Consider the following 25,799-nt stretch of genomic DNA (forward strand, 5'->3'; position numbering starts at 1 on the left):
ATTTAAGAAGAAACACATTTCAATTCTTTTGGCGAAAAAGGTGAATATTTTTTATTTTAGTTTTAAAGTTTTAAAATAACTCATCACACTAAAAGATCTTTGAATTACTCATAATATGGAAAGTTTAGAAAAAGGAACTTTAATAAATTTGTACGGCAGAGTACTGTCTAAAATTATTCCGTTTTATCTTTATTGTTAAACTAGAATAATTTTATGTTATTAAAAAGATTTTTCATTTCTTGAAAAAAAGCGCTAATTTAGCGCCTTTTTCCAAAAAAGCGCTAAGAGGAAAAAATGCGACTTTTGGATTGTTAAAAGGCGCTAAATCTAGCGCCAAAAGCGCTAAATTGGCAACGCTGCACTCTACAGCGTAGAGTCTACACAAAAATAAAAAATAATCAGCTGATTTATCGCAGTCATCTTTTTTATTATACCGTGTTTTAATTAATAAAATCTTATTTTCCATCCCTGGTGTTATAAACCAAAAGTGTGGTGAATCAGGGAAAACAAATGTTACCATATCAAAATTTATGAAAAGTCGACTTTTTTGATTTTTGTGAAAAGTCGTTTAACACTTTTTGATTGTTTTACTATGTAAATAATAAAAACTTTTTGCGTATTTTCCATTTGTAAACAAAAATAAATCACCCCACCAAAATAAGTTTTTATTTTGATAAAACAGCTGTTACGGTTTGTTTTATTTTTCGTCGGGTTATTTTCTTCATGTGCGCAAAAACAGACGTCTAAAAAGTCTTCATGTAAATTGCGCCTATCTCTAAGTTATCATTTCAGTCGAACAGCTGTGTTGTACCAAAATCATTAAAGGATAATAAACAAATAGAATGAGATTGGGAACGCTTGGCTAGAGCGAATAGAAAAGGCCTGTCCTAAATGGTGATGTTACATTGGAATGTTAGTAAATTTATTTATAATATGAAATTATTGAATTGTGTTTAATATGTGAATAATTAATAAAAACCGTATAATAATATCGGCTAACACACTTTTTCTTTCTCTGTTAATTTGATGTTGTTGCCAACTGCCAAATTGTATATTGAATTGTTTTAAAAAATAAACAGAGTACGTTTTTCTAAAATCATCAAAACTTATTGTAATAAAATTTTGGAAATATACCTACAAAACGAAACTAACAAATTCTTTTTATTTAAAAATTTCAATGTAAAACGGAAGAAGTAACTCATTTAGAAATATATTTGCAAAATCGTCTGTGTAAAAGAATAGATGTGGAAGAGGGTAAGTGCTATGCTGAGATAGGACTGAGTGTTAAGTGAAAGGAAAATAAACCCTTTCATTAAAAACGTAACTATTTCAACTTATATCTAAAAAATTGTTTTATTAGCGTATGTCAGAATCGGCATTCCCGGATATGCCTATATCCAAGAATTCTTAGTGTTTTTTATCGTTTAATTACCCAGCAATAAATGTGTGGAAGTAGTTGTAGTATTTTCTTCACAACTAGTAACCCGAAGTGATTCAAATTCGGGTGAAAAACCTACGAATTTTACATTAGCGTGTCATTGGAGGGATGTTGTTCATTTTTGACAACTTTGGACTACATCTAATCTTATTTTAAGAAGTAGTAAAAATCCAATATTTGGATGTCAAAAATAAACAGCATTCTTTCAATGACACGCTTATGTAAGTTTCATTGGTTTTTAATCTGAATTTGATGTACTTCGAATATGTTATTTATAGTGACTTCTACGACTCTTTCCTCACTTTCAACTGGATTTTCATTTGTAAGGAAATACTTCGTTTATAAAAGCGAAAAATATTTAATCGTATTTTTAGATGTGATTAAGATGTTGTTTGTAAAGTATGACATCAATTATTTTTGCTGGGTAGTTCTAGGCTTTGAGACCAGTGATTTTTGTTCGAAATTGTCACCTTCGGAACTGGTTCTGAGGACGCGTTATGGAGTCGACACTCATTCTTTGGAAGTTCTGGAACTAGTTCTTTAATCAATAATTTTTGTTCGAATTTGTCAACCTCGGAACTAGTTCTAGGGAAGCTTTCAGGACGTATAAGCTTAATTAATTTAAAATCAGTTATTTGTTCAGCGGATAAGCACCAATTTAGAGAAACTGTTAAGGAATTATTAATATTGTAGCAATTTCATTAAGAAAACTTAGATACCAATGTCTTATTATCTTAAAATTCATGATCATTCTGCCACACGTATAATATAAACTATTTTTTGTACGGGATAAACAAAACCAGCAACTTTCCATTTTCCCGGTACAATTCAAGGAGGTATAGTTTTAAATCCTTATAATTCACATACATAAGATTGCGTTTTCTATTTTCATAAAAATAAGTTTAAAACAGAACAAGTTCTGAAATTTTTCCAGGGTTTATGCTGATACTTTTTCTGTGTATGGTTTATTAATTACATCCCATACAAAAATCTTACAATAACTTTGTTAAAGGCTATTGAACAAAATAATAGGGACACTAAAATTTAAAACCTCCCATCGAAGAAATTTCGAAGGATAGAAGATTTACTTAGCTGATATTTCGGATAAAACGTAGTATCTCCATATTCTTACATCGACATATACCATCATATAGGATGCAGAGATCCAGGATTCCTCATGTTAAACAATGAATTTTATTTGGTACTACACCACTTCACAATATATTTATTTTAATGTTCAATTATTCAGTTACTGCCTTATGCAAAACGATTATTAAAGTTAACAATGGTTTACTACACACTTTTCCCATATAGGTAAAAAGTGGTTTTAATAACCATTGTTAACTTAATAATAGTTTTTGCATAAGGCAGTTAATGTTTCATTATAACCTACAAATGAGGTAAAACGATAATACGTGGTAAAGAATAGTCAATAGATTAGTTCAACAAACTAGTTAATAGCATAGTCCATAGACTAGTTATTGGACTACTCCAAAGGCTAGTACATATATTGGTACTAGATTATTCACTATGTAGTCAATTGTCTGGGTAATAACAAGTTTGTATACTAGTCAGTAAATAAAAAAGCCGTATTGTTATTATACCCTTCTCCTTCCTTCATGAGAACAATTTTGTCAGATATACATTCGTGAAGTTTCCTAATTAAAAAAGTCCGTCCATAAATAACAGAGATATGGCCAAAAATCCGAGACAACCTCTGAAAATTTCATTACAATAGACTATGTTTTTATGCATTTTTTAGTGTAATCTTTACCTTTAGTTTAATTTTTTATACCCACCATCAAAAAAGATGGGGGGTATATTGATTTTGTCATTCCGTTTGTAACACATCGAAATATTGGTCATAGACCCACAAAAGTATATATATTCTGGGTCCTCATTAAATTCTAAGACGATCTAGCCATGTCTGTCCGTCTGTCTGTTGAAAGCACGATAGAGTGCGAATGGAAAGAGCTAGAGGGTTGAAATTTCACATAAATATTTCTTATAGGTAAGGTTTGTTTGGTATTGAAAATGGGAAATATCGGTCCACGTTTTTGGATAGCCCCCATACAAGTGGCCCCTCGAAAAGCAGCTTTAACAGCCATAACTTGTTTAAAAATACGAATATAGCGATAAAATTCGACATAAGTAAGTTTCTTGTGATCCAAAATCACTATGCAAAATTTTATTTTTTTTTATTTATAATTTATCGGTCCATAATTGACCCTACCCCCCCCCCCCCCCATATAAGGTCCCCTTCAGAAAATGACTTTAACGCTCATTACTGGCTTAAAAATACTAGTATATAGATGAAATTCGACATAAGTAAGTTTCATACGAGTCAAAATCTATCTAAACAATTTTATGAGGATCCGTCTATGATTGACCCTACCCCCCATATAAGATCCTTTTCAGAAAATGACTGCAACGCTCATTAATGGCTTAAAAATACGAGTGTAGCGATGAAATTCAACACAAATAAATTTAATACGAACCAAATTCTGTCTACCAAATTTTATGAGGATCGACCCATAATTGACCCTACTCCCCTATATAAGGTCCCCTTCAGAAAATTACTTTAACGCTTATAACTGGCCTAAAAATACGAGTATATAGATGAAATTCGACATAAGTAAGTTTCATTCGAGTCAAACGAGGTTTGATGGTGGGTATATAAGATACGGCATAGCCGAATATAACACTCTTACTTGTTTTTCTTTTAGATGCAAATTAAGACTTTATTATATTTATAATTGGGATTTTGAAAGATCTTCGGTATTTTTAAAATATCTTAAAATCAGGTTTTAAGAAATTGTCACTTGTGACTACTCTTGAAAAAGTGCTTTATTTAATGTCCGATATTTTAGGAGATCGGACTATTCAGATTTAAATTGTATTGTATTGTATTGAGTGAAAGAACACATTTTACAAACCAATAGTCATACAAAATATTGGTGGTACTTTTTGGTGGCTGTTTTTCGAATGTCGAATATATTTGACATTTAACTTTGACCTTCTATAACTCACTAGGGAAAACTAAAATTATAAAAATATTATTTTTTCCGGATTTGGCATACTAAATTACCATAAATATAACTTTTCAAGTTTTTTCTCGACATAAATTATTTTGACCCTGAAAGGGTGGAAGAAAAGACAATTTATTCGCCCATATTACAAGAGGCGTTGTCGTAGTCGAAAATGAGCCGTTTTGTTAAATTGGTATTACGAATGTCGAAAACGATTTAAATTCGTATGTATTTTATATTGACTGTCGAAATTTTTAATAAAAAACGTCTATGACGATACTCGTAATAAGGGGATTGCATGCTTTGAAAGAAAGAAACAACATTGTATATTGTATGTTGGTTTCATTGCTTTGCATATTTTATTTTATTTGTTTCGTTTGGTGTGTTGCTTTTTGTTTTGTTATAAACAAAATAATGAAATTTTATATAATTAATCTTTTAAACACTATGGTGAAGGGTATAGAAGATTCGGCAAAGGCGAATGTAGACTCCTTATTTGTTTGTAATAAAATGCTGATTGTTTTTTAACACACTATGGTAAAGGGTACATAAGAACTCTTAGGACCAATCTTTAGGTGAAAGATTAGCGTTCAAATTAAAATTAATCCTCAAATGTTGTTTTTGAGTACTCAATTAGTTAATTTTGTTTGCAAGTTAAGCAGCCAATGGAGGTGGTTTAATCTTAAGCATGAAATGCAGAAGTGTAAACAGCTGATGCAAAAATGTTCTATTTATAGATTAGTATAAATTACGGATACTTCAAAAAACATTTTTTTGTTTTAAAATTAAGTTTTCATTAATTTTCATATTAAGGCTGTGTGCCAAACGGTAGCAAAGTTCTATGGTAGAATAAAATTTTCTTATGGTGGAAAATATTATCACTTTTGCTGTGCCAGACGAAATCTTTTTTGATTACATAAAATTTTGACAATTGTCACTAATTTCACAAGAAAATCTGCATTTATTTTAATAAAAGAAACACTTTTATTGATTTTTTTATTATTAATACCCCATTTACACATACACGAAATCTAGTAGATTTCATTTAAAATCTTTGAGTGTGTTCCAATCGGTAACAATTTACTTGAAAATGTAAATTTTTGATAGAATAGATAGAAGGAAAAATAAGAAGGAAAAATGGGACATTTATTAACATTTTATTAGATATTTAAAAATAACATTACCTTCTATTTTAAATAAACTTTCATTCATGTTTTTCAATTTATTAAAATGTTGACATTTTAATTTTTTTTTTGGTTTGCTTTTCTCGTTTTTCTGGTGTAGCGTCGTATTTTTTAGTATTATTTAGGGAAAAACAGAGTTGCATCTGTAAAAACTATTAGATTTTGAGTAGATTTTAACGAAATCTAGTTACGAATAGATTTTGTTTTGTATGGGAAATCAACTAGATTTGGCTAGAAATCTACAGCAAAAGTGATAATATTTGCCACCATAAATAAATTTTATTTTACCATAGAACTTTGCTACCGTTTGGCACACAGCCATTGTTACGGATTGGCACACACTCTTAATTTAAATTGTCTTCTTCTTTTTTTAAAAAAACATGCATTGTTTTGATAACAAACAGTGACGTTTTCTGTTGTTTTGTATGGAAACACTGTGAAGTTTAATCTTGTACTCAAAAATTGAAATGGGATTAACATCGGATTAAATTTATTTTTAGATTAACTAATCTGATTATTCATTGGCATTTGATTTCCAACTCAAAAACCCGATCTTAGGGAATTGGCATCTTGAATTATTATTTGGAAGCAGAAATTTGTAACCGATTATGACCAATAGCTAGGTTTAATATTGAAATAAATCAAATTAAATTAATTCCAAAAGATTCAAAGAAGAAACAAAAATTTTCATTTTTTTCTGTGTTTAAATAAAAAGAAAACTCAGATAAAACAAAAAATCCAATCGTTTCGAAAATGTTCAAAAAATTTAAAAAAACCATACTATTTTCACTTTTCCGTCCGTATTTTCAGTAAGTTTTATTACATTTTGTATCTATACTGTTCCGATTAGGATAAAATTTTGCACAAGTAGTCTTAGACTTACCCATTCAAAAAAATCTATATTTTTGGGAACCTCTAAGGTACATACATAAGTGATCGGAAACATTCCCTTTTCAGATGCAGTTAAAGCACGTTTGTTTATTCATTTATTTAATTTTATTTGCTTTTAGTGACTGTATTTTTTTAATGTTTGTAATGACCCTTTAGGATGATAGTGAATGCATGTGCATGTGGTCATACAACCACTTAAAAGATAAAAAATAACGAAAAATCTTAAATAAAATAAAACGAAATCAAAATATTCGATTGATCATCGATCGATGGACGGATGTTTTAGTGTTTTTCGTTTTGTTGTTTTTTTTTTTTTTTTGTAGAAAATATAAGCAAAATGTCTAGCAATGCGTTCGCTCGCTCTTTTATATCAGCATAATAGCGCAATCAAATTGTATAGAGAGCTTTAGTAAAAAGTAGAAAATTTGGGTCTGTGCCACATTTAAAATAGATTAATTCAGTTGCAGTTGCATTTTTTAACTTTTAAGTTGTGGCAGAACGGATAAACATTAAAATTGAAAACAAGATACAAATTAAAAAATATTGAAGAAAAATCTACAATTTAATGAAAAGGAAAAATACAAAATTGTAATATTTTAAATAGATCCAGAAATAAATTGTGTGATTCGGTGATTTTAATTTCAGAAAACCAAAGTACTAGTGAGTTGAGAATTACTAATATGGCACCCATAATCGAAAAGCGTGTAATAAAACATCAACAGGAGCAAACTCAATCTTCAACGTCAGTGCTTATAGAAGGTAATGGCGGATGTGGTGGAACAACTGCAATTAGGGGAACAGCCCAGTCTCTTGTACGAACTGCCTTAAACCTCCATGGCCATAGTCATGGTCATCCCCACCACCATCATCAACATGCCAAAGAAAATGCTGCCAGCCATCGTCTGAGTGGCAGCAATACTAGCAGCAAGAAGGGCTTAGAAATATTAGATTTTCATGAATCGTGGCGTGAAGAAGTGGAAATGTATAAAGATGCATTATATCTTAAAAAACATATTCCTCAACAATTGCTCGGTTCACATAATCATGCACATACGCCACAAGGTTGTCAATTGCAAATGGCCAATAGTGTTAGTGCCAATAAATGCTCACATGTGTCAAAACAGCATAACAGTAACATCAATAACAACAATAACAACAACCCTGTTGCCGACAACAATGTTGGAAATCCAATAACGTCATCGTTATCATCAATCGCAGCAGCCAGTGAGCAGGCGAGTTGCAGCGGTGCGAATGTTATTGGTATTAGCGATAATGCAAAAAAAAGTATTTCATATGAAAATAAGTCACGAGTACATGTGGCAGTAACGTTAGCTGAGGCAGCAGCAGAGTCTGGCGTTGGAAATCAGGTGAGTAACACTTTTATTTGACAAAATATTTATTTATGTTATGTTAATTGTGGGTGAGATTGAGTGAGAAACAACATTAAGTTGCCATTGTAATATAGTTTGATTGGCCTATTGTGGCTTTTTATATTACTTGTTTGAATAAATAAATAAATAAATAAGTCAAATCGAATTGTCAACACATAATGAACCAAACTGTTTAAATACGGAACGGAATTTTTACTTCATGTCAATAATTTATTCATGTTTTTGGACAGTCCGTTTTTGTCGATCAGCCGTTTTTTATTTAACAATATTCAATAACCTGGCCTAAATTCCATAAGATGTAGTAACCATAATAAACATAACCATAAATATTAGGGCAATTTTATAAATATAACGGAATTAAATCAAAATTATACATAAATTGGTTTAGAGTCTGGTATTAGAGTCATTAAGAACCTATATATTTGTTGTTAAAAACTTAAATTCTAAATATATAAAAATATGTACTTAAATACTATAAAAGAAACATTGGTGATAACAACTGAAATTTTATTTAGTGCATATTTGCCCATTTTATAGTGTATATTATAAGCCCATATTTTGTTTTTTTAGTACATGAAAAACTTTGCCTTTAAAAAGGCCAACAAAAATTTAAAAAAAACGAAACCCAAAGACCAGGGTTTACGTTTTTTTATATTCGTCTCAGGTTGCATTCATAAGTTGCAACAGGATGTTCGAACGCTACATAAATAGAAATTGTTTTTTGGCAACAATTCAAACTTCAAACGTCAGCGAAGCCTGACTTCGAAGGTCGTATTTCAATGAGACTAATTAAAATGTTGTTAACTGATATCTGTTTGAAATGGTTATAATTTTAACCAAAAATAATTTATACTTTTTTTTTAATTTAAATTTTAATAACACTGTGACACTCAAAAACACTCATTACGCGATATAATGCTTTTTATAGACCTAGATGAGTAGATCATTTTACCATTTTTAGAATCTTCAATATACCCTAAAAATCGGAAGATATTGGAAAAAACGCCTTAACGAATTTATTAATATTTTTCATCTGTTTTGGAAAAAGTTTCCTTTGTACTTTTCAAAAAGTACACACACTTTTATATTTTTTACGGAAATTTGTAAAATATTTAGATCTAAATACAAATTTTTATATTTTTTTAATTTTGTTTTTTACAATTCAAGATCATTTTTGACACACACTTTACTTGAAATCATAATTTTTAAATATTTTTCTATTTTAGCTCATACTTTTATGAGTAAAATAAGATATGGAACTTTGAAATCAGATAAAAACTGACTAAAATAGATTTTTTTGTAAAAACAAAAATTTACAAACACCCTTATTATGTATGTCGTAGTTGAAAATCGACAATCGTCGTAGTCGTAGTCGAATTTAAATTTTATTGGTATTATGTATCAAATTCAACATGGGTTTTTTTTTTTTTTTTTTTTTTGTACACAGAAAAAAGTTTGAGCATAAATATTATGAACTGCTTTCATTGAATGGTATGAATTTTTTAATTTTTATTTTTTCAAACATAATATATTTTATTTTCTATTTGTTAAAACATTTTTGAAATTTTCTTAAGAAAATTTTGTACTTCTTTATGATTTTTAGATTAAAATCGATAAAATCTGCACGTAATTTTAAAAACTTTTATATAATTTACTTTATTGAAAATTTTAAGTTTGCGGCATATTTCTTCTGACGTCTCGATATTCAGTATTTTTATTAGTTTGTTGACCTTTATATATTAGCACATTTAATTAATAAATTATTTTCCAATATTATTTTTTGTATTCCAAACAAAATTTTGAATTTTCGAAAATAAATAATGATTTTAATCCATAGATTATTGTAAAATTTTTTGCACTTAATTTCGGAAATTCGAACACTAGTTTTTATAGACTAAAATAATTTTCAAACATATTTAAGTTTTTTTATTTTTATTATTCAAAGATTATTTTAAAACCATTAAACATGTTTCGAACTTAATTGCCACCATAGTACAGGATTAGATTTAAGTAGACTCAAAACAATATTCAGATTTTCGTTTTTAGGTTTTTATGAGTCAGAGAGTATTTTAAAACCATAAAAAAATTTTCGAACTTTATTTACAATTTTTGAATTTAACTTCGAATATTCGAACATTACATTATATGTTCCTTTGGTGTACTCATAACTTCCAAATTTCAGCAAATTTGAGCTACGGGAACTGATGCTTAGTAAAGAGAGAATTTTTGTTTTTAGGAAAAAAATTCTATTTTTGTCACTTTTTATACGATTTTAATGTTTCATATCTTATTTTATTCATAAAAGTATGAGCTAAAATAAAAAAAATTAAAAAAAAATGTTTTCAAAAGAAGTAAGTGTGAGTCAAAATATTTTACACATTTTCGTAAAAAATTTAAAAGTATGTGTACTCTTTGAAAAGTACAAAGGAAAATCTTTTCAACAACTTTTAAAAAATATTAAATCGGTTAAAAAAATTTTGAGATATAATTTTTTAGTCGGTCTAGTAAAAAAAGCATTTTTTTCCAATATTTTCCGATTTTTAGGGTATATTGAAGATTCTAAAAATGGTACTGTAATCTACTCTACTAGACCTACCAACTTCACTAGGTCTCACGATGAGTGTATTAAATTTTTGTAATTATGTCACACCGTGTAATGTTCGAACGATACATGTTGAACGCTACATTTTTTTGCTTCATGATATTTATGTAGTTCCTGTTGATCCTTTGAAAATATACAGTGACTTCCACAGCTGTTCACAAAAATACTAAATTATAATATTTTTAGAATAAAAAATTCTTCCATCAAGATAAACATTTCATTCTTTATTTTTTAAATATATTACGTCCTAAAAAATTATGAAGTTAAATGCGATTTATATAGAAAAAGAGTAAAAAAAAATTTATAATTTTTTTGTGAACCCTTTTGTAACTATGGATATTTTCTATTTTCCGCGTGGATATTTCAGCATTAATTGGTACCAACTTTTGCTTTAATGACAAATGCAAAAGAATTTATTTTATTAAATTCCATTAAAATATGAGTGAATTTTAACACATTCTTCATTCATCGTAGCCTAATGCTTTTCTAGGTCATGGGGCACTGGAAATCTCATTATTATTTATGTATTTTTGGCATATTCGAAATATTTTCGGTTCGATTCCACTTTGTTGATTGTTGGAGTCAATCCAAGCGGTTAATATAGTGATCCTCAAGTTACGAGGTGGTTATATCAATCTTTTGAAGTGTCTATATAGGGGTTTGTTTTCAATGTGAACAACACTGCAAGACGGTGGCCATAACCACCTTAGAATCTGATATTTGTTTTTTCTATCACCCACCATTTTCTCGCAAAATGCCATCGAATATTTTGCTCATATATTACGGACATTTTATATAATTATAAAAATATATTTACGTTTAAGGGTTAATTCAAATTGTCATCATAAATACGGGCCTTCATTATATATTTTGCCTAAGTTTCATTTAAATCAGTTGAAAACTAAATAATATTTTACTATTGTTTCAAGAAAATTTACCAACATTGCATAGCTTGAGTTTGACCTTTACCGTTTTTGGGTTAACATTATTCGATTTTACTAAAACTTCAGATGTACATATGTTTCCTATTATCTTGAATTATATATTCTTTAAAAGTTTTATATAAAAATCATAATAGTAAAGAATAAAGCCTGTTTTTCAAAAATTTTAACAAAAAATAGTTTTCTACGAAATCCGCAAAATTAAAATCTAATATGTGAGAGATATCGACCTAATTTCTTTACTATTTTTCCCTTTTTTTTTTTTTTTGTTCACTAGCTATACCCAGAGTGCTTTGCTACCCTAAAAGCAATATAAATAAAAAACATACTAAAAGAGTTTCAACATTCTAACTGTAATAGTTTTTCAGATACACAATTTTTTACATATTGAAGATGCCATTTTTCCCGAATTCACCGATTTTTCCAAACGTTAATAAGATTTTAATATAACCTTTGAAAAATTTGAATAATTTTATAATTTCCCAGGTATACGAAATTATGTATTTTATTCATATGGGAGGTGCCAATCCCCCCATTGAAAGTCCGTCCATTTTTCGCTAAATGTTCACATGAATGTACAATTTGAAGATTCTAGCTCTAATAGTTTCTCAGATATACGAATTTTTCTAATTAATTCATATAGGGATTCCAAGCCGGCCTTTCCCTAAAATGTTCAGATGTATATTAAAGTTCTTCATGCCAATTTATTACCCAAAAAGTTTACATGGATGTTAAAGTTCTTCGTGAAGATTTTAACTCTAATAGTTTCCAAGATAAACGAATTTTTGTATTTAATTCATGTGGGGAGTGCCGCACTCACTGCTGCTAGCCCGTCTGTTATATTTTCTCAGATATACTGATTTAGTATTTTCTTAATACGGAAGGTACCAGGCCCACTATAGCCATTCTGCTCATTTTGTCCACAAATATTCCTTTACTTTTAATACTTATTTTGTATGTGGGCGTGACTTCTCGCCCACTAAAAATTTTAAAATAAAAAGTACCCTATAGCTTCTTCCAGACATACAGGAAGACACTGAAAATTTCAATAATCATAATAAATCAAAATTAATTCTTGAAAATAATCAACTAATTTTTTGATTAATTTTGATTATTTTTATATCCACCATCAAAATAGGTATATTGATTTTGTCATTGCGTTTGTAACACATTGAAATATTGGTCATGTATATATTCTGAGTCCTTATTAAATCCTAAGACGATCTAGCCATGTCCTTCCGTCATTTTGTCTGTTGAAAGCACGATAGAGTCTGAACGGAATGAGCTAGAGGGTCGAGTATAGCGATTAAATTCGACGTATATAAGTTCCATATGATCCAAAATCTCCCTACCAAATTTTATGAGGATCGGTCCATAATGGACCGACCCCTTCAGAAAATGACTTTAACGCTCATTACTGTCTTAAAAATACGAGTATAGCAAAGCAATTTGACATAAGTAAATCCCTGGCGAGCCAAAACCACTCTACCAAATTTTATGTGGATCGGTAAATAATTTACCCTATCCCCCATATAAGATCCCCTTCAGAAAATGACTTTAACGCTCATTACTGACTTAAAAATACGAGTATAGCTATGAAATTCGACACACATAAGTTCCATGCGAGCCAAAATTTCTCTATCAAATTTTATGTGGATCGGTGGAGATGAAATTTGACATAAGTAAGTTTCTTACGAGCCAAAAGCTAAGAAACTTTTATAGGAACGTAAATCTTCCTACCGGAAAGTGTCGGGAACTGATATTCGATGTAAACATGTCTTAATGATTTTATTTATAACTGAGGGCGCTGTAGCTTAAGTGGCCGGCCAGAAAATATTTTTTTCAATTATTTAATTTTGATAAATTTTTGATGGTACCCAGCAAAAAAAGTGCGTAAAAAGATGTAGTATTTTCATCACAACTAGTAACCCGAAGTGCTTCAAATTCGGGTGAAAACTTATTTTATATGTGATTAAGATGTCGTTTGTAAAGTATGACATCAAATATTTTTTGTTGGGTAGTTTATAGCTAACGTTTCAAATCATACAATTCAAATTATATATTGCTTAACCTTGTAACTGTTTATACCTATGCAAAGTTGAGTGAGGAAAAAGAAGTAGAATTTTCAACTCAAATAACATACTTGAAGTACTTCCAATTTTGGTGAAAAACCTATGAATTATACATTACCCAGCAAAAAATAATTTACAAACGACATCTTAACCACATCTAAAAACGCGATTACATATTTTGTGCATTTATAAACCAAATATTTCCTTACAAATGAAAACCCAGTTAAAAGTGAGAAAAGATGTGCAGAAAAGTCACAACAAATAACATATTCGAAGTACATCAAGTTTTGGTGAAAAAACAATGAAATTTACAAAAGCGTGTCATTGAAAGACTGTGGTTTAATTTGGCATCGAAATATCGGATTTTTTCTGCTTCTAAAAATAAGATTAGATGTAGTTCAAAGTTGTTAAAAATGAACAACATCCCTCCAATGACACCCTAATGTAAAATTCATGAGTATACTCATGCTGTAGGGTATCATATGGTCGGACATGTCCGACTACCGGTTTTTTATTTTTTAATAAACTTTTAGTTTATATCTGCTTTTAAAACGCATAAAATATTTTAACATTTATGCACAAAGTTTAAAATGATATTAAAACTTTTATATAAGAATGTCATAATTCTTTAAAAATTGTTTTCTGTTCGCGTTTTCTGAGTGAAGCATAAAATTTTATACTAAAGATTACAAATATTTTAAACCGAACCACAGTGTCAGAGTTTGCAATTTTAGGGGAACTAAACTCTGAATTTTGAAATTATTAAACATAAAGCTATGAAAACATCAATAGACTATATCACTTATTTATCTTGGACCAGAAAGGCACAAAAATGGGAAAACGGGTAAAATTAGTACTTTCTTATATAATGTTAATTTCTTATTCTAACGTGGAAATATTTGTGTTTCATCTCTCTCATGTTGAACTTTTGCAAAAATGTGTATGGGGTATGCAAAAAGATGCAAAAAATATTTTATAATCCTAATAGATTATATATCATTTTATCATATGAGTGTTATTCAAGTGGTATTCTATGTTTTTGACTCCATGAAAAAATGTCTAACTTTTTAAATATACTTACAATTAAGGGTTAATTTTAAAAGAAATGGAGACCTTATTCTCAATCATACCTTTAAAAAAGTTAATGATATTATTAAATATAATAAAATCTTAAAAAAGACAAAAAGAAGAAAATTATATCAAAATTAGGGAACATGCAGCAGGTAAAAATTAGTTGTAATTTTCTGTAATAAACTCGACATTTGGAGTACCGTTATTCTGTTTTGGGTTAAATTTCTTTACTTTTAAATACATTTGTTTACTATCTGGACAATTGTCTCTTATATTGAATTCAAACAAAGGCAAAAAATAATCAAACATTTTTTGAGTTTTGTCCCCTTTTTGTATTCCATTTTTCTCTTGCTTATATGAGAGTGGGAGAGTATATTGTTGTTGTTTGCTATGATTTCTGAAGATAGTATGTGTGTATGTGTGTCCTAATCGTGTATTTACATTTGCGATTTATTGTTTTGCTTTTAAAAATAAAAATCATAAGCAGACCTTTTCAAAAATGTTTACAAAATAAAAATCAATTGTAGCGAGTCATTTTGTTTTTCTTTTCGGTTTCTCTCAACCACTTATCAAAAAAATCTAATATAAAGGGTTCTCTCAGTGATAAACTTTTGCAGTTATAAATGGTAATTAATTCCGCCTGAGGGTAGAAAACAATGTCCAGGAAAAAACTAATGACGGGGTTGCATGGAGAGAAATGTCCAGCAATATAAATTTTTCTTTGTAAATATAATTTTTAATTATTGAATTATCGCCAACCTTCCCCATATAGCTGCCCCAATGTGCAATGTGTAGTGTCGTCCACTCGCCATTTGACTACAAATTCAGAATAAAACACGTGGTGATATAAGTACTCTAATTTCAGATGCATGCGATCCAATGTAGTATCAACAGAAATACATACCATTTTGCGTCCTCTCCTGTAGGGGGTCGAGTAGCTCCAATATAACTCATTTCTCAAAGAATGTTATGAAATGTACATAACAGGATGCACTAAGTAAGGTGAAACCGTTAAGGCAGCTGATTTTTATTTGTTTAATTAAAAAGTGTTTGGGTTGTGTCAAAATAAATTAATTTATTCTAAAAAAAATTATATTTGTTTTTCAAAGCAAAGAAAAAAAATTATTTAAAATTATGAATTAAAATGTTCATTAAAAGTTTTCAAATAAGAAAATTCAGATGAAGAAGCATTAAAACATTGTCCTGCTGGAGATACAAGCTAAATGTATCGACGGTTTTATAGGTAATATTGTGAAATACATAAAAACTATTTCTTTCCAATGTTTATTATTTTTCAATTTTAGAAATTTCATTTTGAAAAAACCCAACTCTAGACAACAAACAAACATTGTGTTTGTTGTGGTTGTTGCCGAAACGCTCTCACCTTACTTATTACATCATGGTACATAAGAATATGTTTATTTCAATGTAAACAATTTTTTTATTTTCAAAAATTTCAGAGCAAACGCCAGAATAACATAGGTGTTCGATTATATTTACAAAATATATTTTTTCAAATAACGAAACTTGTTCTAACGCAAACAATCACCTGTCAAAATGATGTGTTTTACAAAATAGAAATTTAACAATTGCTAGGTGAAGTGAGACGTTGGGATTTACGAAATTTGACTCTATTTTTTGTAAAATTAAGTTATTTACATTTATGTGTCGTCAGAACCACAAAATTTTGGGGGGAAATTTTAATAACGCAAAATACATATACATTACGATTTTAATATTAAATGGTGCAAAGATTAATACTTAAAACCTCATTTTAAAAAATCGAAAAAGTGCCATTTTCCCCATATAAACGCATTTAAAAACATTGGAGGCGATACTCGGGCTCTGACCCTCAAAATAATTCGCAGTATTTCATTTAACGTTAAAGTACAACATAATTTCACAATTAGAAGTTGATCCGAGACCCACCCTAATGTAGATATAACTAGTTCCAAAGAATTATTTCCTTGTTTAGAAGTATCCTGGGTATTTTTCTTATTTATTAAAATTTTTATTCAAAATGTGCCGACTACTGGGGCATGCCGACCTTTTACAAAGGATAAAACTGTCTGATATGAAGGTAATTTTATGGTACTAAGTTCAGTACAGATTTTGAGTTATGACCCTTTAATTGCTAATGAGCGCTATATTTTATTAAACGAATCTGAAGTAATTCCTTGTCAAAATGTTGTTTCTCTTATTTTTATGTAATATTATCATTGGAACGTACTTTAAATTATTTTAAATCAAATATTGTATATACATATGTAAATGTTTAATATATCTAACTCAGTCTACTCTAATAAAATTTTTACGATTTGTTATTAACAACCTTCATCATCACTTGTTTATGTGTGTGTTTTTATATGTTTTTGCACATCATACCGCTTCCCTTTTTTTGCTTTACTAACTCACTAAAGTTGCATTTAAAGAGACCACGAGAAGAGATGCCATCTAAAACGGCTAGTGGGACAAAATATCCCAACCCTCGAAATGCCAAGCGTACAGGTCACAGCTCATCGCCTATCACTGACAATAGTCAGATAGCAAGTGGGGCACGCAATAACAATCACACAAAAACTATAACTGCAGCTTCCAATTCCAATAGTAATTTAAACACTTCTAGTTCTTCATCTCCCGCTAAGAATAATACGAAAATCATTGTAAATCAATTCCACGCAAGTAGCCTGCTTAATGGCCATCATTACGATGAAAAAGAACAGATTTTAACACAAAATGGTTTAACCAGCCCACAATCATCGGTCTCCGCTTATGAGGCGAGTTTTTACGCCGCCAATTACTTGACACCTGATGCACGAAATAGTAATAACAATTATAATAGCCAAATGCACGGTATGATACAAACAAGTTTGGGAGATAATTGTAATTATGTTGGTGTTTCTTTAGCAAACAGTGGCAGCAGTGACGCGGCGGCTCATTCTAAAATAAACGGTTTGGCAGATGATGATCCTTGTGCCGGTAAATAAGTTTAAAAAAAAATGTTTGGATTTCATTGCAATAATATTTTATTTTTCTTTTTAAGCTATTGATGACGTTAACACATATACTGATAGTGACTCAGAAGAGGAATATACCGGGGATCCCTTTTATCTTGCCGAAGATGGCGCTGAAACACAACAAAGTAAAAATATACGTTATCAATCCATTTTAGTTGGGGAGAATACAGAAAAAAGTAATGAATATACTGCAACCACTAGGACGTATGAATATCAAACACCCCAGTGCATATTATCGCCAAGTCTTTTTCCAAATGTGCCTCCGTACTTAAATTTCTCCTCTCATGCAAAACCTGGTCCTGCCATGCCACCACAACTACACAAAATCTTAAAGTGGAAATTAAGTCCAGTTATGCCGAAAATAGTTAAACGGGTCGTTTTAAATTCGGGATTTCGCATTATAAAGAGTATGAATTGCTTTGTATAAATATCTAATTTTTGTTTAAAAAGTATCTATAATTTTATGTTAGACACCACCGACTGGATGGCAGTTTGGGAAAAACATATGAAAAGTCCTGGTTTTCGAACAATACGTTCACATCAGAAATACAATCATATGCCAGGTTCTTTTCGCATTGGACGGAAGGACAGCATGTGGCGTAGCATACAACATAATATGAAAAAGTTTGGTAATAAAGAGTTTGGCTTTATGCAGAGGTAATTAAAATTAAAATGATTTATTATTTTAAACTTTATCAACATGCTACCAAAAATATTGTTGCGTAAATCCGTCGCCTGGAACACAATTTAAATTTACTCACTGCGAATTCCCTTCCTAATTTTTTCTTAATTTTCATATTGAATAAAAATTTAATATGAATACATAAATATCGTAACTTGAAACGCAAAAAGGTGTAACAACCATTTTAAAAATTTTGCTGGAGAGAAAAAAATAAAAAAGGAATGCTATTGTCGTTGTAAAAATGTCATTTTCCTACATTATATCCTAACATCAATAAACATATATTCAAACATTTAAGTGTGTCGTCAGACACTGTCTATTATCTTACATTTTAGGACTTCTGGAAATGACTAATTTGTTGTTACTCCCTTTTGAATTTCATGTGAATAAAGTCGAAAAAGTTGCGAGAACATTTATTTTGATGCAGTGGACCATTAATAAGAATAGTATTAATATAATTTATATACAATAAATATTAAAGAAAACAATTCTTAAAACAAAAAGAAAACAGTGGTAACACAATATTCGTCGTTCGTCTGCGTATGAATCATAAAAAATCTATTGCACAGTTCGTTACGTAAGATCAAGTTCAGAATACAGTGGTCCAAATGCTCAATCTAGCCGGAATGAAGTTATAACTCGCTTGTGGCATATTTGTTGATAATTCATGTTTAATGTGCTTCGCTAATCTGTAGTAAATTTTATAACAAAAAGTATAAAAAGTGGGAGATAACGTCATCCAGACATAGATAAAAGATTCATATTCACCTGAAATGCTTTAAAAATCGTTATAAAACGACATTATCTTACAAGTATTATATCCCAACATCAATAAACACGTTGGAACATAACTGTACCGCCAGACATTGTCTATTATGTTACTTTTTAGGACTTCCTTACTTCCTTAATTTGAGCAGTAGACCATTTCAAATAAAAAAGTCGATTTAAAATTTTTTGGTTGTTATGCCCTCTTACATTCCAAATTATTTGTATTTGCACTGAAATTCAAGCAATTATTTTGTCTGCAACAGATAAATTATTTATTGTATTTTGGCAATAATAATACACAAAATTCCTTATTTAATCTATAAAAATTTTGTTAAAAAATATATATTGAATTTTAACAAACATTTTACTAATTCTATAAAATTAAAATTTGTAGACAAAAGTACTTATATACTTTCAACAACTTTATTTCACATTCTATTCTATTTCATTTTTTTTTTTTTGCTATTTAAGTTCAGTACATTACAACATAATCCGTAGCATACTTTTAGCCGTTAATAATATTTTTCATATGAAAAATGACATTGAATTTATTTTTTATAAATATTTAAAAAAAATCCTAAAGCTTACCTTAAAAGATAAAGGAAAGGTGATGTTCCCGTGAGCCTATCGGAGACTTTTAGCTAAAGTTGACTTGTAATAACGAAAAACACATTATCTGTACAATAACTTCCTAACATTAGTTATTGGCAAGTTATAATAATGGGCCTAAATCTTATAAACCAAGTAATAGTTATTTTTAATACATTTAAAAAATTTTTTATTGTTGTATTCCATATATAAAATAAAAATATTTACTGCAAATTAATTTATTTCCATAAAGTGTTTGTTAGAAAATAGTTTTCTTCTGTGTGAAAATCAAAGAAATTCGTTATAAAACCAAATAAATATCTTGGTTATGCGTCGTGCACGTTTTGATATTATCATAATTTCTATAGAGAATTGTATTTCCTACATTTTAGTTGAGGAATATTTTCGCATAACATTAGTTGTTTTCAAGCTATAGTGCATTATTTTTTCATTGCAGTGACATTTTCAAATCTTAATATTTTTAACTTCAATACAGATAATTTCTAATGTTAGCTAAATATACATAATTGATTTCTGTTACATTCCTTATCACAGCATCACTCTCTGGCTCATAGTGCAATGTCCGTTTATCCGAAATTTCACAGGTCACAATTATGAATATAATTTGAAAAAAATTAGTCGAAATAATGTACAAACTCAGGAAAATATCTCCAGTAAATTTCATTGAAATCGGGCTACGACTTCAACAAGCTCTAATTTGTCTAATAGACAACCGACTTTAATTTGTTTCCAATATTAATGTAATATTAATGTTACAAAATATTAAAAGATTAAGGCCACAATCTCATTCATCGTTTAACCGGTAGATATTCTGCCGGTTAAAATATTTTTGGTATGAAAACTGTCAAAATATCGTTTCGATAAAAAATAAGACATTGAGAAAATGGGCGTAAGTCTGAAATTAAATTTAAATTCATTAAAGAAAAATTTCAATTCATTAAAGAAAAACATAAAACCTCAAATAATTATTTGTCGAATAAATCGAATTGAAAACCCTAGTAATTATATAAGGGGTTATGATATGGTCGTAAAAATATATTGTAGAAGATAAAATTGAAAAATCTCCCTTAAAAACTTAAATTATTTAAGATAGAGACTATTGAATATAAATATTATTCCAAGTGAACAAATAATAATTATAAATCTTCCATATTTTAGATCTTACATTATGCCAGATGATATAGAAGATCTAAGGCAAGTTTGGCCCAAAAACGCATCAAGGCAAGCCAAATGGATCGTTAAACCACCAGCTAGTGCTAGAGGCACCGGAATTAGTATTGTAAATAAATGGTCCCAGTTTCCCAAAGATAGACCCTTAGTAGTACAAAAGTATATTCCAACTTTAAACTTTAAAACAATATCATTCATAATATAAATCTTTATTGTAGGTACATAGAACGTCCATTGTTAATAAATGACAATAAATTTGATATGCGCATATATGTGGTTATGACCTCTATAAACCCTTTACGTATTTATATGTATAAAGATGGATTAGCCAGATTTGCCTCTGGTATGATGAAAATTTTTACATATCGTCAGTATATTATTGTTTTGACCCATACGCCAATAACTTGATATTAATTAAACGAAAAAAAAAGGTTGACACCAACGAATAAAAAGCAATGGAAATGTGAAATAGTACCTATGTGTGCCTTCTGTCAGTCGGCACCTACCCAGCATGGTAATGACTTGTACTTACTCAACATATATATAGGGGGAATCTAGTAATGAATTAATATATTATGTAAGTACTTACTTTTTAGCCTTGACATATTGTTTTCGAACTTTGTTTTTAACACAAACGAAATTTTTTTGTGAAAACTAATAGTAGACGCAGTGACGTATCCTCGTAGGCTTTTTTTTTAGAAACAAAACTACTAATATTTACAGGCAAAGCTTGGAAAGAATGAATTCTATGTGGAATTAATTCCCTTATATTTTTAATTCGCTTTAAATTTTTGAATGTACCATTCTTTAAACTCATTCTTTGCATTTAAATTCTAAAGCTGAATTCCTTGGCTTTATATTCAACAAGCTATACCCAGTGTGCTTCGCTAGCCTGATCGTATATCTGCAATATCAAAAAGTCAATATTATAAAAAAAGCAGAAAGTACTGTTTGAAGAACGAAAAAGTACCAAAAAGTCTCCTTTTAAAAGTTCTCACTTAATCTAGGCTCTATATGCTTAATTACGTCCTTCTAGGTTCAATATTATAGAAAATTAAAAAGTACCTTTTGATGAACGAAAAAGTACCAAAAAGTCCCCTTTTAGAGATTCTCATTTACTCCGAGCTCTACATGCTTAATTTCATGATTCTGGTTCAATTTAATAGAAGACTCAAAAAAATACTAGTCGAAGGACAAAAAAATCCCCTTTTATAGATTCTCATTTACCCCGGACTCGACATGCTTAATATCATGTTTCTAGGTTCAATATTATAGAATACTCAAAAAGTACCAGTGAAAAAACGAACAAGTAAGAGTGCTATATTCGGCTATGCCGACCCACCATCAAACCGTATGCCGTAAAAGGAATGCTCTCCTATAAACATCAGGGTGATATTACTCATTAAATTTACTAAAGAGGACTTTATATGAGAGGAAGGGTGAATTATTGACCGTTTTTCATAACATTTTTCATAATTTTTTAGACAGATTTTGGTTCATATAAAACATGTTTACATCGAATATCAGTTCCCAGCACTTTCCGTTTTTAATTCGGTAGGAAGTTTTACGTTCCTATAAAAGTTTCTTAGGTTTTGTCTCGTAAGAAGCTTACTTATGTCAAATTTCATCTCTACACTCGTAATTTTAAGCCAGTAATGAGAGTTAAAGTCATTTTTTGAAGGGGACCTTATATGGGCGGTAGTTTATGGACCGATCCACATAAAATTTGCTAAAGAGGATTTTGCTCGTAAGAGACATACTTATGTCAAATTTCATTGCTATACTCGTATTTTTAAGGCAGTAATGAGCGTTAAAGTAATTTTTTTATATGTGTCGATTTTCATAGCTATACTTGCCAGTAATGAGCATTAAAGTAATTTTTTGAAGGGGACCTTATATGAGGGGTAGGGTCAATTATGGATCGATCCACATAAAATTTGGTAAAGAGGTTTTGGCTAGTCAGGAACTTACTTATGTAAAATTTCATTGCTATATTCGTATTTTTAAGCCAGTAATGAGCGTTAAAGTAATTTTGTGAAGGGGACCTTATATGGGGGTAGGGTCAATTATGGACCGATCCACATAAAATTTGGTAGAGAGATTTTGACTCGCATGAAACTTATGTGTGTCGAATTTCATAGCTATATTCTTATTTTTAAACTAGTAATGAGCGTTATAGTGATTTTCCGAAGGGGACCTTATATGGGAGGTAGGTTCAATTAAGGACCGATCCACATAAAATTTGGTAGAGACTCGTATAAAACTTATGTCTGTCTAATTTCATCGCTATGTTCGTACTTTTTAGCCAGTAACGAGCGTTAAAGTAATTTTTTGAAGGGGACCTTATATGGGGGGTGGGGTCAATCATCGACCGATCCATATAAAATTTGGTAGAGATTTTGACTAGCATGAAACTTATGTGTGTCGAATTTCATCGCTATATTCTTATTTTTAAGCCAGTAATGAGCGTTGGAGTGATTTTCCGAAGGGGACCTTATATGGGGGGTAGGGTCAATTATGGACCGATCCTCATAAAATTTGGTAGGGAGATTTTGGCGCATATGAGACTTATTTATGTCGAATTTCATCGCAATACTCGTACTTTTAAAACAGATATGCCCGTTAAAGCTGTTTTTCGTGGATCCACTTGTATGGGGGCTATCCGAAAACGTGGACCGATATTGCCCATTTTCAATACCAAACAAACCTTATCTATAGAGAATATTTGTGGAAAATTTCAACCCTCTAATTCATTCCGTTCGGACTTTCAACAGACAGACAGACGGACGGACATGGCTAGATCGTCTTAGAATAAGGACCCAGAATATATATACTTTTGTGGGTCTTAGACGAATATTTCGATGTGTTACAAACGGAATGACAAAATCAATATACCCCCCATCTTTTTTGATGGTAGGTATAAAAAGAACGAAAAGGTAGCAAAAAGTCCCATTTTATACGATCTTATTAACTCCTGGCGCGACATGCTTAATTTCTTGTTTCTAGGTTCATTATTATAGAAAATTAAAAAAATACAATTTAAAAAACGAAAAAGTACCAAAAATTTCTCCTTTATAGATTTTCATTAACTCCGGGCTCCACATGTTTAATTTCATGTTTCCAGGATCAATATTATAAAAAACTCAAAAAGTACCAGTTAAAAAACTAAAAAGTACCAAAAAATATTCCTTTGTGCAGGAGTTCCAAGTAATACCCCATTGGCATATTTAGTGTTACTAAATCTGCCAATTTCTCTAATTTTATTAATTAATGAGTCAATGAGTATTAAAATAAATGTTCCCTTTTTTCCACCTTTTGGTACTTTTTTCTCCCCATTGAAGTATAAACATTTTATTCCGAAAAGTTGCAATATCATAGTGGGAGGCCATCTTCAGTATTCATTTACATGTACAAATCAATACATAAGAAACAATGTTTTATGCAAAAAGCACCAAAAATGGGTACAATTTTCAGCCCTTAAACGACCGAATACCAAAAAAGTACTAAATTCGTATTTTTATTTTTTCGTTAAGTTATGAAGGAGTCAAAAATATATTTTGTATTGTCACTGGTTTAAAATTTTCCCTATTGGGACCGAATTTGAAAAAAGTACCAGACACCTCTCCGCTTATTTTTTAAATGAACAATAAGCAAATAACAGTTTTTATATCTTTTTGGTGGTAGACCAATCTCCTGTCCAAATTTTAGCTTCAACCGTTTAGGCTGTGCGATGATGAATCAGTCAGTCAGTGAGTCAGTAACGTTAGAATTTTAAATATAGATTGAGTTACTAAATTCGTATTTTTATTTTTTCGTTAAGTTATGAAGGAGTCAAAAATATATTTTGTATTGTCACTGGTTTAAAATATTCAAAAATATATTTTGTATTGTCACTGGTTTAAAATTTTCCCTATTGGGACCGAATTTGAAAAAAGTACCAGACACCTCTCCGCTTATTTTTTAAATGAACAATAAGCAAATAACAGTTTTTATATCTTTTTGGTGGTAGACCAATCTCCTGTCCAAATTTTAGCTTCAACCGTTTAGGCTGTGCGATGATGAATCAGTCAGTCAGTGAGTCAGTAACGTTAGAATTTTATATATAGATTGAGTTAATTCTAAAGAGAATTCATTCTTTATAGGAATGAATTCAATTGAATGACCATTCTTATTTGTTTAATTCCTTCTATTACAAATTATACGAAGAAAAAAAATTAATTCAATTTTTAATATCGTCACCTAAAACGCAAACGGCCCTATCTAACATTTTAAAAATTTTACAGGAGAAGTAAAAAACTATTGAAATTGAAAAGTTTGTTTCTATCAACGGTATTTATTTGTAATAAATAAACAAATTGTTTAATAGTGAAACCTAACATGTTTTTGTAGATAGGGCTTTTATTTTTTGTCAATAAAATCGCTAATTTTGGTTCGAGGAGTAAAATTTTTTGTGTGAACATTGAACAATTTTTTAAATTCAATTTGTAATAGATTGAATTCAAATAAATTTTTTATCATTCAGAGGAAATTCAAAAATCAATAGGAATTGTTGAAATTTATTTTAATTCAATTTGTAACAGATTGAATACAAACAAAATTAATTCATTCAGAAAAAATTTTATATTCTATAGGAATTAATTCGTTAGAGAATTAATTCAACTACATCGAAAGCTTTAAGAATTAATTATACGAATTAAATGAAAGGGAATGAGTTTGAAGAATTATTAATTCGTTAAAATAAAAAAGAATTAGGGAATGAATTCTTTTAGAGCTTTGTTTATAGCGATCGTAGTAAGAACTTACCTAACTCCCTATTTGTCACTTAAAATACTATTGTTAAAGTAGATATTAGCATTTTAACCCCTTTTAAGGTAATTTTTTGGTGGGTAACTCTAAGAATGTATGTATTAAAAAATTTTATTTATAAATTTTGA

General features: G+C 29.6%; 1 protein-coding gene across 7 annotated transcripts in view; it reads left to right on the plus strand.

Moving 5' to 3' along the window:
* The first annotated feature begins 768 nt into the window (after nucleotides 1-768).
* LOC119601648 (tubulin polyglutamylase ttll-4) overlaps nucleotides 769-25,799 on the plus strand; it is a 30,279-nt gene continuing 5,248 nt past the window's right edge. The window contains exons 1-8 of one of the 7 annotated variants that reach the window (XM_037952715.1): nucleotides 1,080-1,254; nucleotides 7,188-7,909; nucleotides 17,052-17,472; nucleotides 17,527-17,598; nucleotides 17,663-18,043; nucleotides 18,107-18,293; nucleotides 20,854-21,024; nucleotides 21,084-21,208. In XM_037952715.1, the coding sequence (XP_037808643.1) occupies nucleotides 7,223-7,909; nucleotides 17,052-17,472; nucleotides 17,527-17,598; nucleotides 17,663-18,043; nucleotides 18,107-18,293; nucleotides 20,854-21,024; nucleotides 21,084-21,208 (2,044 nt within the window). In that variant the 5' untranslated portion in view covers nucleotides 1,080-1,254; nucleotides 7,188-7,222. Of the gene's footprint in view, nucleotides 913-1,079; nucleotides 1,255-6,934; nucleotides 7,131-7,187; nucleotides 7,910-17,039; nucleotides 17,599-17,662; nucleotides 18,044-18,106; nucleotides 18,294-20,853; nucleotides 21,025-21,083; nucleotides 21,209-25,799 lie in introns of those variants that run through there. The other 6 variants (XM_037952716.1, XM_037952712.1, XM_037952710.1 and 3 more) reach the window with 6 other exon arrangements.

This window comes from Lucilia sericata, unplaced genomic scaffold (assembly GCF_015586225.1).
Source record: "Lucilia sericata isolate MDLA Ls3-8-SP2 unplaced genomic scaffold, ASM1558622v1 Contig000183F_arrow, whole genome shotgun sequence".
In the NCBI taxonomy this organism is placed as follows: Eukaryota; Metazoa; Arthropoda; class Insecta; order Diptera; family Calliphoridae; genus Lucilia; species Lucilia sericata.